The following is a 14,353-nucleotide window of genomic DNA, read 5'->3' as shown; positions in this document are numbered from 1 at the left end:
CCCCCCCTCCCCCCACCCCCCCTCTCCATCCGCTTTTTTCTCTTTTAATGAGGCGCGCCGTCCTCTGAGACGGCGAAACCAGAGGAGATGCAAACAAACAAACGAGCGCGATGACTCGATGACGGAGTGATGCGTGCCCTGTGAAGTCTGCGCTCTCTGTGAAGGCACACGAGTAGGTGGTGTAAACAAGTCACCGCCGCCGCCGCCGACGACCACGACGTTCGGCTGAAAGGGCACCGACATCAGACCCGCGAAAAAAACAAAAAAAAAACACACAAAAACCCTGCATATCTTGAGGAACTATTGAAGGGCATTCAAACAAGCTGATAATTACAAGTCCCTGTGATTATTTACCGAACCAAAGCTCGGGATGTGTAACGTTCGATGCGACAGGCTGCGCGTGTTTGTCGAGATTCTCGCATATAAGCTTTTTGAAAACACTAATGCTTTGTGAAGAGTCTGTGAAATGGCAGCTGCTGTATTACAGTTTGTTCCAGTCCAGACATTTTTGCATGATGTTTTACAAAATGCCCGCCCTCAGGAATATTTACTAACCTTTGTGACACTAGGCTCTTTGCAGAACACAGGGGTGGGCTATATCGAGCTTCTCTTGTACACAATTGACGGGCGACGCTATGCATGGTGGTGTTAGTTGGTGTTTTTTTTCACACAGGTGGATCCTACTTGTTCTCAAGTTCAGAATCGAAGAGCTTGCGTGCATGTCAACATTGTTAAAATTGACTAAACTGACAACTGCATTTTGTCAGCTATCATTACTTTACTGCTTGTCACTGTTGCCCTTTCCTTAAATCTGTTTTATACCCTGAAAAATATGTTTACAAAACAAATAGTTTAATGGCCATCTTGAACACTAGTGAGATAAATGCATGGAAAATAATTTAAAACTCCTTTTTTGGGTATTTTTTTATGTTGAGCGTTATTGCCAGCCATGCATAAATTATGGTGAGAATAACTCCTTTTTCTGAGCTCTATATTTGGATAATAAGCAGATTAAAAACAGCGGCAGATGCACAGGGTCCATTCCAAGTCCTTATCGAAGGAGGGAGCTCGCTGTTTATGCGTTTACGTGTAACTGGGGCGCCGTCCGGCTCGTGGAAGACACTTACTCCGCAGGACGCTGCGCCGTCCACCAATCAGACGCCACGTGCGGGATATTACCACAGGAAGTGGCGGTCTGTGCGTGTAAGCGGTGGGGGGGGGCGGTGGCGGTGGGGGGGTTAAGGGGGGGGCTGAAACACCCTCTCAGACGGTGGGGGGGGCGGTGGCAGTGGGGGGTTAAGGGGGGGGCTGAAACACCCTCTCAGACGGTGGGGTGGGTGGCAATGGGTTAATGGCTCTTGACCTAGTGGGCTGGAAACACCCTCTCGGACGTTGTGGGTTGGCTCAAACACCCTTCAGGTGGCCCGTCTGGACGGCCTCACTCAGAGGAACACGGGGCATGGAACTCTGGGAGCCCCGGCAGGTTTGGAACAGCACGCTCCGAAATGAAGTGGGGCGCGCTACCTGCCAAACGTGGAGCAGCCCCCCGCCCTCGGGTTTTGGGGAGCAGGGCGCAGTGCCCTCGGGTTTTGGGGATCGGGGTGCAGTGCCTCGGGTTTTGGGGAGCAGGGCGCAGTGCCCTCGGGTTTTGGGGATCGGGGTGCAGTGCCCTCGGGTTTTGGGGTGCGGGGCGCAGTGCCCTCGGGTTTTGGGGATCGGGGTGCAGTGCCTCGGGTTTTGGGGAGCAGGGCGCAGTGCCCTCGGGTTTTGGGGAGGGTGCAGTGCCCTCGGGTTTTGGGGATCGGGGTGCAGTGCCCTCGGGTTTTGGGGTGCGGGCGCAGTGCCCTCGGGTTTTGGGGAGCAGGGCGCAGTGCCAGTCCCTTGGCGTGCGATTGAAGGGGGGAGGCCCGTTCCCCGATGGCCCCGGCCCGGCCCCCTCGCGTTTGGCATTTACCACTGACCCGTCGGCACAAAACCCGTCAGTCAGAGCTCTGCTCTTTCACACGTTTGACTGGCACCCCCCCCCCCATGCCCATCTCCCCCCCACCCCCCCACCCCCCAAAGCTCTCGACAGCCTCTTTCAATGGACACGTCAAAGAATGTCGAGAAGACAGAGCGACGGGAAAAAAACCCATCAGCCCGGGCGACGCTCGGAATACGCCACATGGAATACGGCGTGCGGAGTACGGCTCGCGGATTTAATTCCCTCGCTGTCCGTGCGGGAGCGCGGCACCGCTAACGGGCTAACGGGCTGTCGGAATGACGTCTCGACCTGATTTCCTGCTCCTCTCCTCCGTCCCGAGATTGGAAGAGCCCTGGGGTCGAAGGAACCTCTTTCCCATAATCCCCGGGAGGTCCCGGGTCAGGCTTGGTGGGGGGTGGAGGATGGGGGGGTATTGTGAATTGGCGGGGGGAGGGGGAGCGGGCTGGGATGTTGTGGGGAGCCGAAAGGGAAGGTGAGACGTGACCCGTGTCCAGGGATGAGGCCGTGTCTGAAAGGGGGCTCTGTGCGCCCCGGTCTGTAATTAGGAGCTTCTCGGCGCAGAGCCGCTCCTGACAATCGCTGCCTTTGTGCCGGGTTATTGCTCTCCGCTGTGTACTGTACTGAATGGGGTGTGAAAGCCCTGCGAAAATCCCACCCCCCCCTCCCCTCGCCCCCCCCCACCGGGCTGTGGTGAATTCAGCCCGCTTGGGGACACAAGTCCTCAATAGGACAATAAACCTGTTTTCTTTCCACTCTCCCTCCCTCCCTCTTACTCCCTCTCGCTGTGTCTCTCCCCCTCTTTCTTTCTTTCTTTCTTTCTCTCTGGCTAATTGAAGGCAGATTGACCAGACGAATGCCTCCAAGGCCCCAGACCCTCAGCCGGGCTTCAGCCTCAGGGAGGGAGCGGCTCTCTCTTTCTCTCTCTCTCCCTCCCTCTCTCTCGCCTCCATGGCCCCAGACCTCAGCCCCAGGGAGGGAGCGGCTCTCTCTCTCTCTCTCCTCTCTCCCTCCCTCCCTCTCTCTCTCTCTCTCTCTCCCTCCCTCCCTCCCTCCCTCTCCTCTCTCTCTCCTCCATGGCCCCAGACCTCAGCCCCAGGGAGGGAGCGGCGCTCTCTCTCTCTCTCTCTCCCTCCTCCTCCCTCCTCTCCTCTCTCTCTCTCTCTCTCCTCTCCTCCTCTCCCTCCCCCTCCTCTCCTCGCCTCCATGGCCCCAGACCTCAGCCCCAGGGAGGGAGCGGCTCTCTCTCTCTCTCTCTCTCTCCCTCCCTCCCTCCCTCTCTCTCTCTCTCCTCCATGGCCCCAGACCTCAGCCCCAGGGAGGGAGCGGCTCTGGCTGTTGCGGTCACCCCATGCAGATCTTGCGGGCGGCGGGAGACGGATGTGTGCGCACGGGACGTCTCCTTCGTTACCGCCAGGCCGCCGTGATGGAGGATGTGGGTTTGCTGGGCGGGAAGGCCGAGGCGGGGGGTGGGGGGGGGAGCACACGGCTGTGAAAATGGGACTTCCTGTTTGGGGTTTTGAGGCGAGCTCGGTTATGAGGCAGCACGTTCGTCACCCCCCCCCCCCACACACACCTGCTCGCTGTAACCTGAGGGTCACCGTTCAGTTGCGCCACCACCCCCACCCCCCCGCGCCTTTGTCTGCTGATAGCACGCTCCAGGAATCTGGATGATCTGCCTATCTATTTGAGATCTTTGCAAGTTTTACCGAGTCATTTTTTGTTTGTTTGTTTGTTTGTCCCCCCCCCTTTTTGTAAAGTCACCTTTGGTTTGCGTTCTTTGGGGCGATTATTGGTTTGGTAAACAAGAGGAGGGAACGGCGCTGCTCCCTGACTCTCGACTCTCGCTGAGCTCGGCATCTCAGCGCACCCCACGCTGGCGTTGGCTCCGGAACGCCAATCAGCCTGTGCGTGACATCACTTCCTCCCCCCTCAGATGTCTGATTGGTCGCTTGTTCTGCGTGGCGGCTTGAGTGAGGCTTCATAAACGCTCTCTCTTGGGATTCCGGTGATGCACCGGGGGGGTGGCGGGGGGGGGAGGGGCGCTGGGGGGAGCTGTTATTATGAGCCAGCCACTTAAGGGTCTATTCATCCGAAACCCGAATGCTAGATGTCAGCCAGGAAACAAACAATTTCCAAACTCGGTTGAGGTTTTCATACGAGCGCTAGTAATTTTCCAATAAGGTGGGGAATGTTTTTATTTTTTATTTTTTATTTTGACCTGTGCTTCGAACAAGCCTCTGTGAATGCATAGTGAATGCCAGAATTTGATTTAGCTGTCCCTGTGCCTGGCTTACAATAGGACAAGCCTGTCGTGTGTTTCTAGGCGAATGTTTGATCAGTGACAGTGCACTGCCGCCACGCCGCGCTTGCACACACACTGTGTGCCCGCGTCTCTCCGGTTAAATTTAACCGAAAGACGGAAATTAACCAGGCGGCGGGGTGCCAGACGTCGCCCGTTTTGCGTGTGTGTAAATCACAACGGCTTCGGCAAAAATATTATTTTCCAAAGGGACGGAACGTTTCCGCAATAAAGCTGAAAAGAATTGCTATGCAATATTAATCAGTCCTGTTGGAGTTCTCCTCTGTGGCGTCTCTTCCCTGTTTTATTTTCCTTTCTTCCTCAGCTGTCACTGTTTTTCTCTTCACTGGCTTTGTACTCTTCCATCTCTGTCTTTTCTTTCAGACTCACACACACACACACACACAGACACACACAAAAACACACTTTTCTGACAGTCTGCTGTGGACCGTCTCATTGAACTTTTCTTCAAAGACCAGAGGCTTTTGTCACTGTTCATGGGAGCGAATTGGTCACTGTTCCTATGAAATGATTGACACAGAAGAAAAGTAAAATGATTTCTTTCAAAAAAAATTTAATTATTTCCCAGCGACCCCAAAAAAAAGAACAGTTACATTTATATTGAAATTTATCTCATTTGCTCACTATCCAGTCAAAATTAATAAATAAATAAATGCCAGACATCGACCATACAGGAGACTGACTGAGACAGCCTAGTAGTATAACAAGAAGGGTTTTAAGAGCTCGGTGTCCATGGCAACTGGTTAACCCGGGAGTCCTGGATTTTATTCATAATTAAGAATGTTTGGGGAGCTGAGGGTGAAGTGCCAAAAACAAGCAGCTCTGCCCTGAGCTCCTGTTTCCATCAAGATTTCCACGAGACATTCGCGAGGCAAGACGAGCAGGAAGACTGCGATATTTTATCTGTGTCGGTATCAAAGAGGAAGCGTGTTTCCTCAGGTGAACGAGTATCAGGAGACAGTCAAATAAATATGCTCACCCTTCACTCATATCGTACTTCGCTTAGATATTTTATGCATATAATGAAATACGCTCAGTACAGTCTGAAAGGTGTAGTGCCAAGTACTCCACGTCATATTAGATTATTTTACAAAATATATTTGCAACATACCTCTCCCAGTGAATGTGTCAGATCAGTATACTGTTCATATTTATGGTTTAACCTATTTTAAAAGTATTGATGACAGTTTTATAGTTTGTGACCTGACCCTATTGTGCACTATACATGCAGTATCAGGATGAGGAAGCATTTGTTAGTGCCATTACGATAACTATGTCTTCACAACATTTCACATTTTAGTTTCTCTCTTTTACGTTTTTTTTTGCGTATTCTTCCGCGTGTACATATTTCTCACTGAACCGTAAAACGTCTTGGTCTCGTGAATCTGAAGTGCAGTTTTCACCGGAGTGGTGGCTCCTGTTTGGAGCAGGCCGCTCTACGTCCAGCAGAGGGCCTTCTGAGGAGGAGGGGAAAGAGGGAGCCGGAGGGAGGATGAGATGGAGGGAGGACGAGAGGGAGGACGAGATGAAGGAAGGATGAGATGGAGGGAGGACGAGATGGAGGATGAAATGGAGGGAGGGTAAGATGGAGGGAAGCTGAGAAAGGGAGGACAAGATGGAGGGAGGATGAGTTGGAAGGAGGACAACATGGAGGATGAGAGGCAGGGAGGATGAGATTGAGGTAGGCTGAGATGGAGGGAGGATGAGAGAGGGAGGACAAGATGGAGAGAGGATGAGATGGAGGGAGGACGAGATGGAAGGAGGATGAGAGGGATGGAGGATGAGATGGAGGGAGGGTGGGATGGAGGGAGGACGAGATGGAGGATGAGATGGAGGGAGGGTGGGAGGGTAGAGAAGACTAAGGACAGCACCAAGGGAGCCTGTGGCTTGCAGTGATTCATGTATAAATCCATCCTGTTATTTTGAAGGTATATTTAATTAATACGTTTCAATTCGTATTCTAAATACTCCCAAATATACATTAATAATGGGTTTTAAATTTTTCATTCCACACATCATTGTAGCTCTAACTGACATTTCTGGAAAGTGTGGCAGTTGAGAGGATAATTAAAATACTTTGTGGTTAGATTGAATTGTACCAGAGAAAGAGGGAAAAACTTGCTTTCCCGCTAAGTTAAAACATTGTGGACTTGTTTTCTGGTGAAATAAATTCAACAATTTGCTTAATGTTGGCCGACCAGGATGGTTTGTGAACGGCACCCCCCCAATAACATTGTAATGTCCTCAGGACACTTTCAGTGTTATCTTATGGAAATGTGATGCCTGGTTGAGTGCATTTTGGCATTATTCAGCATACGGAGTCATTTTCCATCGTTACTGTGGCTTTGTGATAAGGCACACAGGACACAGCGCCGTCCCCTGCTCATAATGGAGCTTCATTATTTGCTTAACTCTGACACCGGGGTTGTGTATGAAATGATTATTTTACATGTTTGATCAGATTACGTTTTGGCTGAAGGCTCCTGTGTTGAGAAGCAGCTGCTGGGCTCCAGTTTGTATACAGTGGTCCGCTGTGTTTTGGCTAAACGCTGTTTAATGACGTGTAAAACGCAGATGCAGGTCGTGCAGTATTTATGAATGGCAAACAGCCGTATTTTGTCGATGTGCGACGTTCCTTAAACGGAGCATCCGTCCGTGGGACAGCTTTAGACCGCAACTTGTAAATTCTCCACAGCTGAGCCGGGCTTCTAAGCAAATTGTTTGTCCATGAATTAGAATGACAAATGAGCGCAAGGGCATTCGATGCAGGTGCAGTTTTTCGATGGTCACTGAACTGAACCCGAAGACCTTGGTAAAGGTCGGGAAACTAACGCTCGAAATGAACAGCGAATGAAATTTAGGGTCAGGTTAATAATCGAATACGGACTCTGGTAGTCTGAATCGGGCTTAATCAGGAGGAAGTGCCGTACCCGCACTTCCTGTTGATGACCGGGCCTTCCAGAGTTTTCTTCTGTGTGGTCTGATGGGGCCCAGTGGCTGTTAACACCATCCATTACATTACATTACATTACAGGCATTTAGCAGACGCTCTTATCCAGAGCGACTTACAGAACTTTTACAAAGCATTTTTTTACATTGTATCCATTTATACAGCTGGATATATGCTGAAGCAATGCAGGTTAAGTACCTTGCTCAAGGGTACAACGCAGTGTCTCCGGAATCGACTCGACTTCGTTAAAAGTCTAGTTCCTTACCCACTGTGCTACACTCCGTCCTGTCCAGCCCTGTAGAATGATCAGGGCCTCACTGTCTGTAAAGAATCTATGACTGGCCAATGAGCTTGGTTTTTTTTTATTTTTTATTTTATTTTTTTTTTTAGTCAAGGGCGCAAAAATGTAACTCAAAAGTTACTTCTGCCTCCCTTCTTTTCCAGAGTTTTCAAATCACTGGAGACAGCGGGGATATCATGCACCGTGACTCACTCAGAAATAACGAGGGGTCTCGAAAATACCAGGCAAGATAATCACCAGAGCAACGCGCGAGTCTAACGCTCTTCTCCCTGGTCCCCTATTTAGAAAAGATAATTGAAAACTGCGATTGATAACCTTTCAAACTGGCGAAAACACCTGTGACAGTTTGGCAGCTAAGAAGACCGGGAAGCAGATCCTGCCTCGGTTGTTGGGCAATTTGCATGATTGTTGGTTCCGCTGGTTTTGTCTTAAGGAAGTTTGGTTTTTATCAGGTTCTGGACAGGAATAATAGGTATGAGATATGAATTGTGGTCTCACCCTACGTATAGAAAACAGAGCGCAACTAATCGCTCAGAGATGACATAGGTTACAACCAATAGAACAGTGCTTATTGTGATTGGTCGATTTCTGGTTAGGCTTCTCGGCTCCCTGTTGGTATTATGAGGAAGTAGTTAGTATCCCCCAATGGCCTTCAGTGGTGTTCTTTTGGTTGTTACCAACACACTCCATGATTGGAGGAGCTCAACTTTCTACCAGTCATGTGGCATCAGGACTGTCTTACCTGTGTTTAATTGGCCCCTTGTTTCTGGGGGTCGGCTGTGGCGGTGTGTAGGGTTTTGAGTGCATGCCTGAGTTCTTCTGCTATGCCAGGGTTCTTCTGCCAGAGAAGGTCCTGTAAAAACACTAAGCATTCTCAGTACTGGTAGGGTCCAGTGCTTTCTCCATTAGCACTGAGAGATTCTAGCAGGGTTATTTTTCTGGACTTTAAACAATAATGAGCTCCCTCTTCTCACCAGAAACACTCTATGGCGTATAGGAACGAGAGTCAAAAATTTTATTTTAATAAAACCCCTGGAAACCATAAATTTTAGCACCCGGCAAATAATTCATGAGAAGTGCTTTTTTATGTCTCGCTCTCCTCATCAGCACCAACTCAAGGAGACATAAAAAAACACTACGTGCTGCAATGTCATCGGATAAATTGACATTAATGCCTGATGTTTAATTTAAAACTCATAAATAAGCCGTCTCTGTTGGCTCGCCCGTCTGCGCGGGGTTAGCGTCGTCCGAGCCCCGTGGCGAGATTGTATTTTAGCTTTTTCGCCCGGCGGAACCAAAGGCGGCGTCCTCGTCTTCGCGGCGTCCTGCTGCCCCCCCCCCCCCTGGGTTGCGGGCGAAAAGCCGCGAAACACGCAGCGGAACTCTCCGGAGTTCCCCCCGTCTTATCGCTCATCGTGCTGTTTTCGGCCGGCTCCGCCCGCCCGTGGAACCCGTCACCGTTAGCCCAGATATGTTGAGTCGTGCGCGGCACCTTCGCGTCGAAACGTGGGCGGGGGTTTAACCCTTACCTCCTGACACACATTACCTCCTCCTCATCGGGTTTTTTTTCTTTTTTTCCTTCTTCAAATGCTCCAGATTCCACATCATGACATCGCCCGCCTGACACTTCTTTATGAAACCAAACAATGGGACCGCGTGCTGGAGAAATGCGCACATGTTTATGTTTTATAAAATACAACCTCGGTATTGGAGAGTTCTTATGAATCACCTCGTTAATCCCAGTGGAGAGCAAACGCAGACTCATTACTGGTTTATATTCCACTGACGGCATTTACAGTCTGTTGAGTTTGATTGAGCCATCAAAGAAGAATGTAAACCTTCAAAAAAGCCTCAGTTGATGGGTATTTTCCCCCTTAATATGTTCACTGACAATCTGTTTCCATCTTAAATCAAATTTTAAAATGTTTGTTATTCCATTTTGTTTAAAACAATTAAAACATTTTTCAGGAACTCTTTCAAAGAGAGAATAGTTGAGGGCCACCTATCAGAGCTGTTGTTGCCACACATAAAATGACCATGCTTTTCAAATGAATTTTGTATTACTGAAACACTGCATAAATTCATTCTGTATACGCATATGTTTGTGCTTAGTTGCAGTTAATGTCATGTGAACTGTAGGTTTGTCCCCAGTACGTTGTCAGGCTTTGAAAAAGCCACCAGGCACCACATGTTCATAACTGAATCCTTTTAATATCACCCTGCAGCCTTCTTTACTTACTTTTCTTTGCTTTTCAGTTGTCCATGATCAGCTAAATCAAAATGTCTTTCAGCAGGTAAAAGAACATAATTTGGCAACAGCTTTGTGAACTGTCTTTTAATGAGGATTTCTTCAAACTGTCAACTAACAAAGACTCTTCAATTTATTAGCTGTAATTATACGTCTTGCATTTCTAAAAGATATTTCATTGGAACATTTTGTATTAGTCCCTTTCAGGTATTCTCAGAGTGGAAAATTGGTATGGTTGAGGGAGAAGGACGTTTTAGAAAGAGATATTCGAAAAGTGTTCGGGGGGAATTTGCAAAGAACAAAATTGTGCAAGAGAACAATTACAATTTACAGCTTACATATTCTTGGGGATGTGTTATAGAAGCAGAATTAACTTGTGATTGCGGGAAGTTTCATCGCTGTCAGAGATTAAACGATACAGATGTACTAATGCAACAAGCGTTCTTTGAACCGAGCCTATATTTATCCTAACTGGGTAATAGACTCATGAGAAACTAAATCAAATGTGACGCTGGTTAGCCGAACGAACTCCATTAATTTCTCACTCCAGTTCCTCCTGGAAGTTGCACACTTTAGCTACCTCTCGAGGCAATGGGAAATCCCACATTAGATTTCCATGGTAACTGAAACATTTTCTTGTGTCATTGTACGGTGAGACCGCTTCAGAACACTCGAGGTTTACCTGAGGAAAACTCACCATGAGGACTGGTGCGTATGGTGTAATGTCCTCGTGATGTGATTGGCTGAATGGAAGTCAGCCGTACAGGAAGTGCTGGCGCCGATTGACAAGCCCAGAAACGGGCACTGGCAAGCAGTGGATTATTTAACGAAGAATCTTAAACAATCCATCCTATATTTATTGACAAGTTATTTAAAACAACTAGTTATCCCAAAATTTACCTTGTGAAGTAACTGTTTGCAAACACTTTCTGGATTAAAATATAGGTGCAGTGAACCTAGAAGAGTATTGGCTGTGCATTGAGAGTTGTCCACTTCGCGCAGTGCGTTTTGGCAGTGTCATTTTGCACGATTCTGGAGCTCAGGGGGGGCGTGTTACATTAACTGCTGTTGTGCTGCAGCCACGCTTTTCACAAAGATCGAATAAATGATGTGATCATTAATAACTCGCCTGAAGATCAAATTAAGATCTAATTAAGGTGTGTGAAGATGGGGCCCCTCACACTTATTTTTGTCTGGATCTCTGCAGTGTTTTTTTTTTTTACCCATAATTCATTATTTTCACACGCGCATGCATGTGTGGAGTGTGTGTGCGAACGTGTGTGTGTGTGTAGATTTTCACCTGCAGTATCTAAAGTGTGTTTAAAACTAGACTGAGGTTTTCAGGTCTTAGGAATATTATGTTTATGTTTCTTTTTAGTGTCTTTTCCTCTGCCATCGCCCCCACACCATCCCTCCATCCTTCCATTTTTTTGACTTGCCACCCCCACATGATTAAGTGGAAAAAAAATCCAGATTTTCATTCTTCCAGTCCAGTGATATTGGCTGCCTTTCACAACAACGTTGTCATGGCCAGGACTTCTTTTTTTTTATAGAGGAATGACCTTAACACAGGACACAGGACACAATATGTGTTAACAAACAGTAAGCTGACGTATTAACAGTGTCGCAACATGCTTTTTTCTAATAAAAACCCACAAACCGTCCAAATCGCTATTGGAAACCGTACCTGCGGAACTCAAATATGCCGTCGGTCTCGTTGCCGTTTTCTGGGATGGCGGAGATATCTTTGTCGGAAACGAACGTAAAGGTCACATCGGCGTCCGCGGCTCCCCGTTGTTTGAGCCGCTCTTCCCTTTCGTAATTAAAGTGTGATATCAAAGGGCCACCCCGAGAACCAATTTCATGGTAATTCTGAAACGAATGAATGCTTCGTTTCACAAATGAAAGTTTCAAATCGAGAGCGTTTCAGACGTTTCTCTCTCTCTCTCTCTCTCTCTCTCTCTCTATTCTTTCTGTGATTGTGTTTCCTTCTTTTTTTGTGGTAGTTTTCTTTACAACAACGGTACACAGTTTGCCCCCTTCTACCATTTTATCACGACACGTTTAAATAAGCAGGCGTTGTGTTTTATGGCCTTCTTCCCTTCTATCTCATATAAAAAGTTTTTATTTATTAATTTTTTATTCTCGTATTGGTCGTTGTGAGGACCAGTGATGCAGCTTGTTGGGATTGATTCGCTCTCGTATTGATGGTATTAAAATGACTATTCTGCATTTATACAGTTCAGTGGAATGGAAAACAAGGTAGAAGTGTGGGTAACCAGTGCGTTGTTGAAGCAGATAATAGCTTGACATTTGTTTGCCGTTAATTTGCATAGAAAGCACTGTTGCTGTACGGTTTTTTTTGTTGTTGTTGTTTTATGCGGAGTAAAAACAGAAGCTGTTGCTCTTGTCTAATCCAAATCCAAGTCTGCCCTACTTTTCAACATTCGCACTTGTCAAGTGAGTTTGTGCTAAACATCACATTCTTCCTCTCGTTGCTCTTAATTATGGATGATAATGTAGGCTCTCATTAATTTCCCTCTCATTAATGTGCCCTGACACATTCCCTCCCCCGTTGTGGTTCTTGCCCCGAAGCGCTGACCGTTCGCTTTGGCGAGAAACATTCTCGCTAAAGACTTCAAATGATGTCGCTGACGTGCATGACTGCTGGATGGTCATGAAAACTGTGGTATGCAGATGCCCTCATAATTAGCTTTTAAGGGTGGTACTTAATGAAGTGTAACCGTGTCAGATCTTAACGTACAAAGATGACCAAAAAAACGTTTTTCTGTGCTTGCTGTTGGAAATGCTTTTCTGTGCATGCTGTTGGAAACTGTGCTTTTTGATTTGGTTATAAGTTGGTTGCATTTTATACGTGACAATATGGTGCCACTCCTAATATTTATGTTTCATTTATTGTCGTGTCTGAAAAGGTGAGAATCAGTGGAAAGAGGTTTTTGTGCATTTTCCAGAAAAGATGAAAAAGGCTGCACTTCCTTTATGGCGGGGGAAGGGAAATGGACTCTTTGCCTGGACAAAAACGCAGCAATTATTCATGGGAGGCTTTTTACGGAGAGCCGGTGGACGTGTTTGTGTGGGAGCCCCGTAATGCTCAGGGTGTGCCTTCTCTTCCAGAACGCCGAGAAGCTTTTTGTGGAGTTCAGCCACCAGGAACTGCTCCAGTTCTACAACAAGGTGGGTTCAGAATCTCTCTGTGTTCCCACACACAACCCCCGGAAATGCTGGCCTCTCTTTGGATGTTTTTTGGCTGGACCGCAACAGCGGGGCCAGCCCTACAAACGCGAATGTCTGTGAGTGAGTGTCTGAGTGAGTGAGTGAGTGATGAAGTTACACCATTGGCCGGCCGAGTTATGAAGTTACACCATTGGTCGACTGGATCACGTGTGTTAGGTCCAGCCGTATACTAGGTTTTGGCCTGGTCTTGTTTAATTGTCGGTTGGTCTTTGTCTTGCAGCTGGAGACGATCCAGGGCCAACTGGACTCTCTCACTTGATGGCGGTCAAACAGTCTCCCTTAATGGCGGGCGACAAGGTCCTCATTCTTGCCTGTGTCATGTGACCAGCGGAAGAACTGTACCCAGAATGCTTCATCTCCTTCGATGGCTGCGACGCGGAGTAATATTTAGCCATCGACAGCGTTGTACATACAGTGTCAGAGCCCATTTTGTCATTGTCTTGTCATTCCTTTGAAAGTGTCACCGTTGCTGTCACTCAGCATATAGACACTGCGGACACTGAAACGTCAGTCCCTTTAGTGTAAGTGGTTCCTGTGATGGATGTGTCATTGTTTGTCTGCATTAAACTTCATTTGCTGTTGTTTTTTAAAGGCCTTGTTATTTTGTGTATTTAACTGTTTATATATTTTTTTTATTTGACCATGCAAATGTAAATGTAAATGCAATATCACAAAATACGTACACAACAGCACATGGCATTTAGCGAAATAAAGTTGCAAAAACACTGACCACCTCATTAGGGAGGAGTAGAGGTTCCAGAAATTATGAGGTCATTTAACCTCTTGAATGACAATCATGGAGGAAAAGAAGAAAGAATACACTGACCAGTGTGCTCTGCTTCTGAAGAGAACAATGCTCACCCAACCCCCATTGGTCATTTGTGTGAGGTGGCAGTGTAGTATAATGGATAAGGAACTGGTCTTGTAACCTAAAGGTCACAGGTTTGATTCCCCCAGATAACACTGCCATTGAACAAGGTACTTAACCTGCATTGCTTCAGTATATATAGCTGTATAAATGCAATGTACATGTTATGTGAAGAAAAGTAAGTCGCTCTGGATAAGAGTGTCTGCTAAATGCCTGTAATGTAATGAATGATGGTGTGTGTGGCATCTGAAGATCTGAAGGACTGAAGATACCTGTGAATAATGTTTGTCCAGGATCTATGTGAGAATTGGTGCAAAATTCCACAAGAAAGTTGCAGATGTTTGATCAAGTCATGAATGTTTAAATAAAATGTTAATTTGTTAATTATATTATCATTATATAGCTTAATTGTATTAGCTTTGTGTCA

At 47.1% G+C, this 14,353-nt stretch overlaps 1 protein-coding gene across 2 annotated transcripts in view; it reads left to right on the top strand.

The window, feature by feature from the left end:
- Positions 1 to 13,649, top strand: part of commd10 (COMM domain containing 10) — a 54,378-nt gene extending 40,729 nt beyond the window's left edge. Inside the window, exons 6-8 of one of the 2 annotated variants that reach the window (XM_064297254.1) lie at positions 7,699 to 7,779; positions 12,939 to 12,998; positions 13,279 to 13,649. In XM_064297254.1, the coding sequence (XP_064153324.1) occupies positions 7,699 to 7,779; positions 12,939 to 12,998; positions 13,279 to 13,317 (180 nt within the window). In that variant the 3' untranslated portion in view covers positions 13,318 to 13,649. The remainder of the gene's footprint in view (positions 1 to 7,698; positions 7,780 to 12,938; positions 12,999 to 13,278) is intronic. The other variant, XM_064297255.1, reaches the window with a different exon arrangement.
- The last annotated feature ends 704 nt before the right edge of the window (positions 13,650 to 14,353 follow it).

Source organism: Anguilla rostrata, chromosome 10, assembly GCF_018555375.3.
Source record: "Anguilla rostrata isolate EN2019 chromosome 10, ASM1855537v3, whole genome shotgun sequence".
NCBI lineage: Eukaryota > Metazoa > Chordata > Actinopteri > Anguilliformes > Anguillidae > Anguilla > Anguilla rostrata.
The sequence above is the reverse complement of the archived record's forward strand: the minus strand, read 5'-3'. Positions and strand labels throughout refer to the sequence as shown.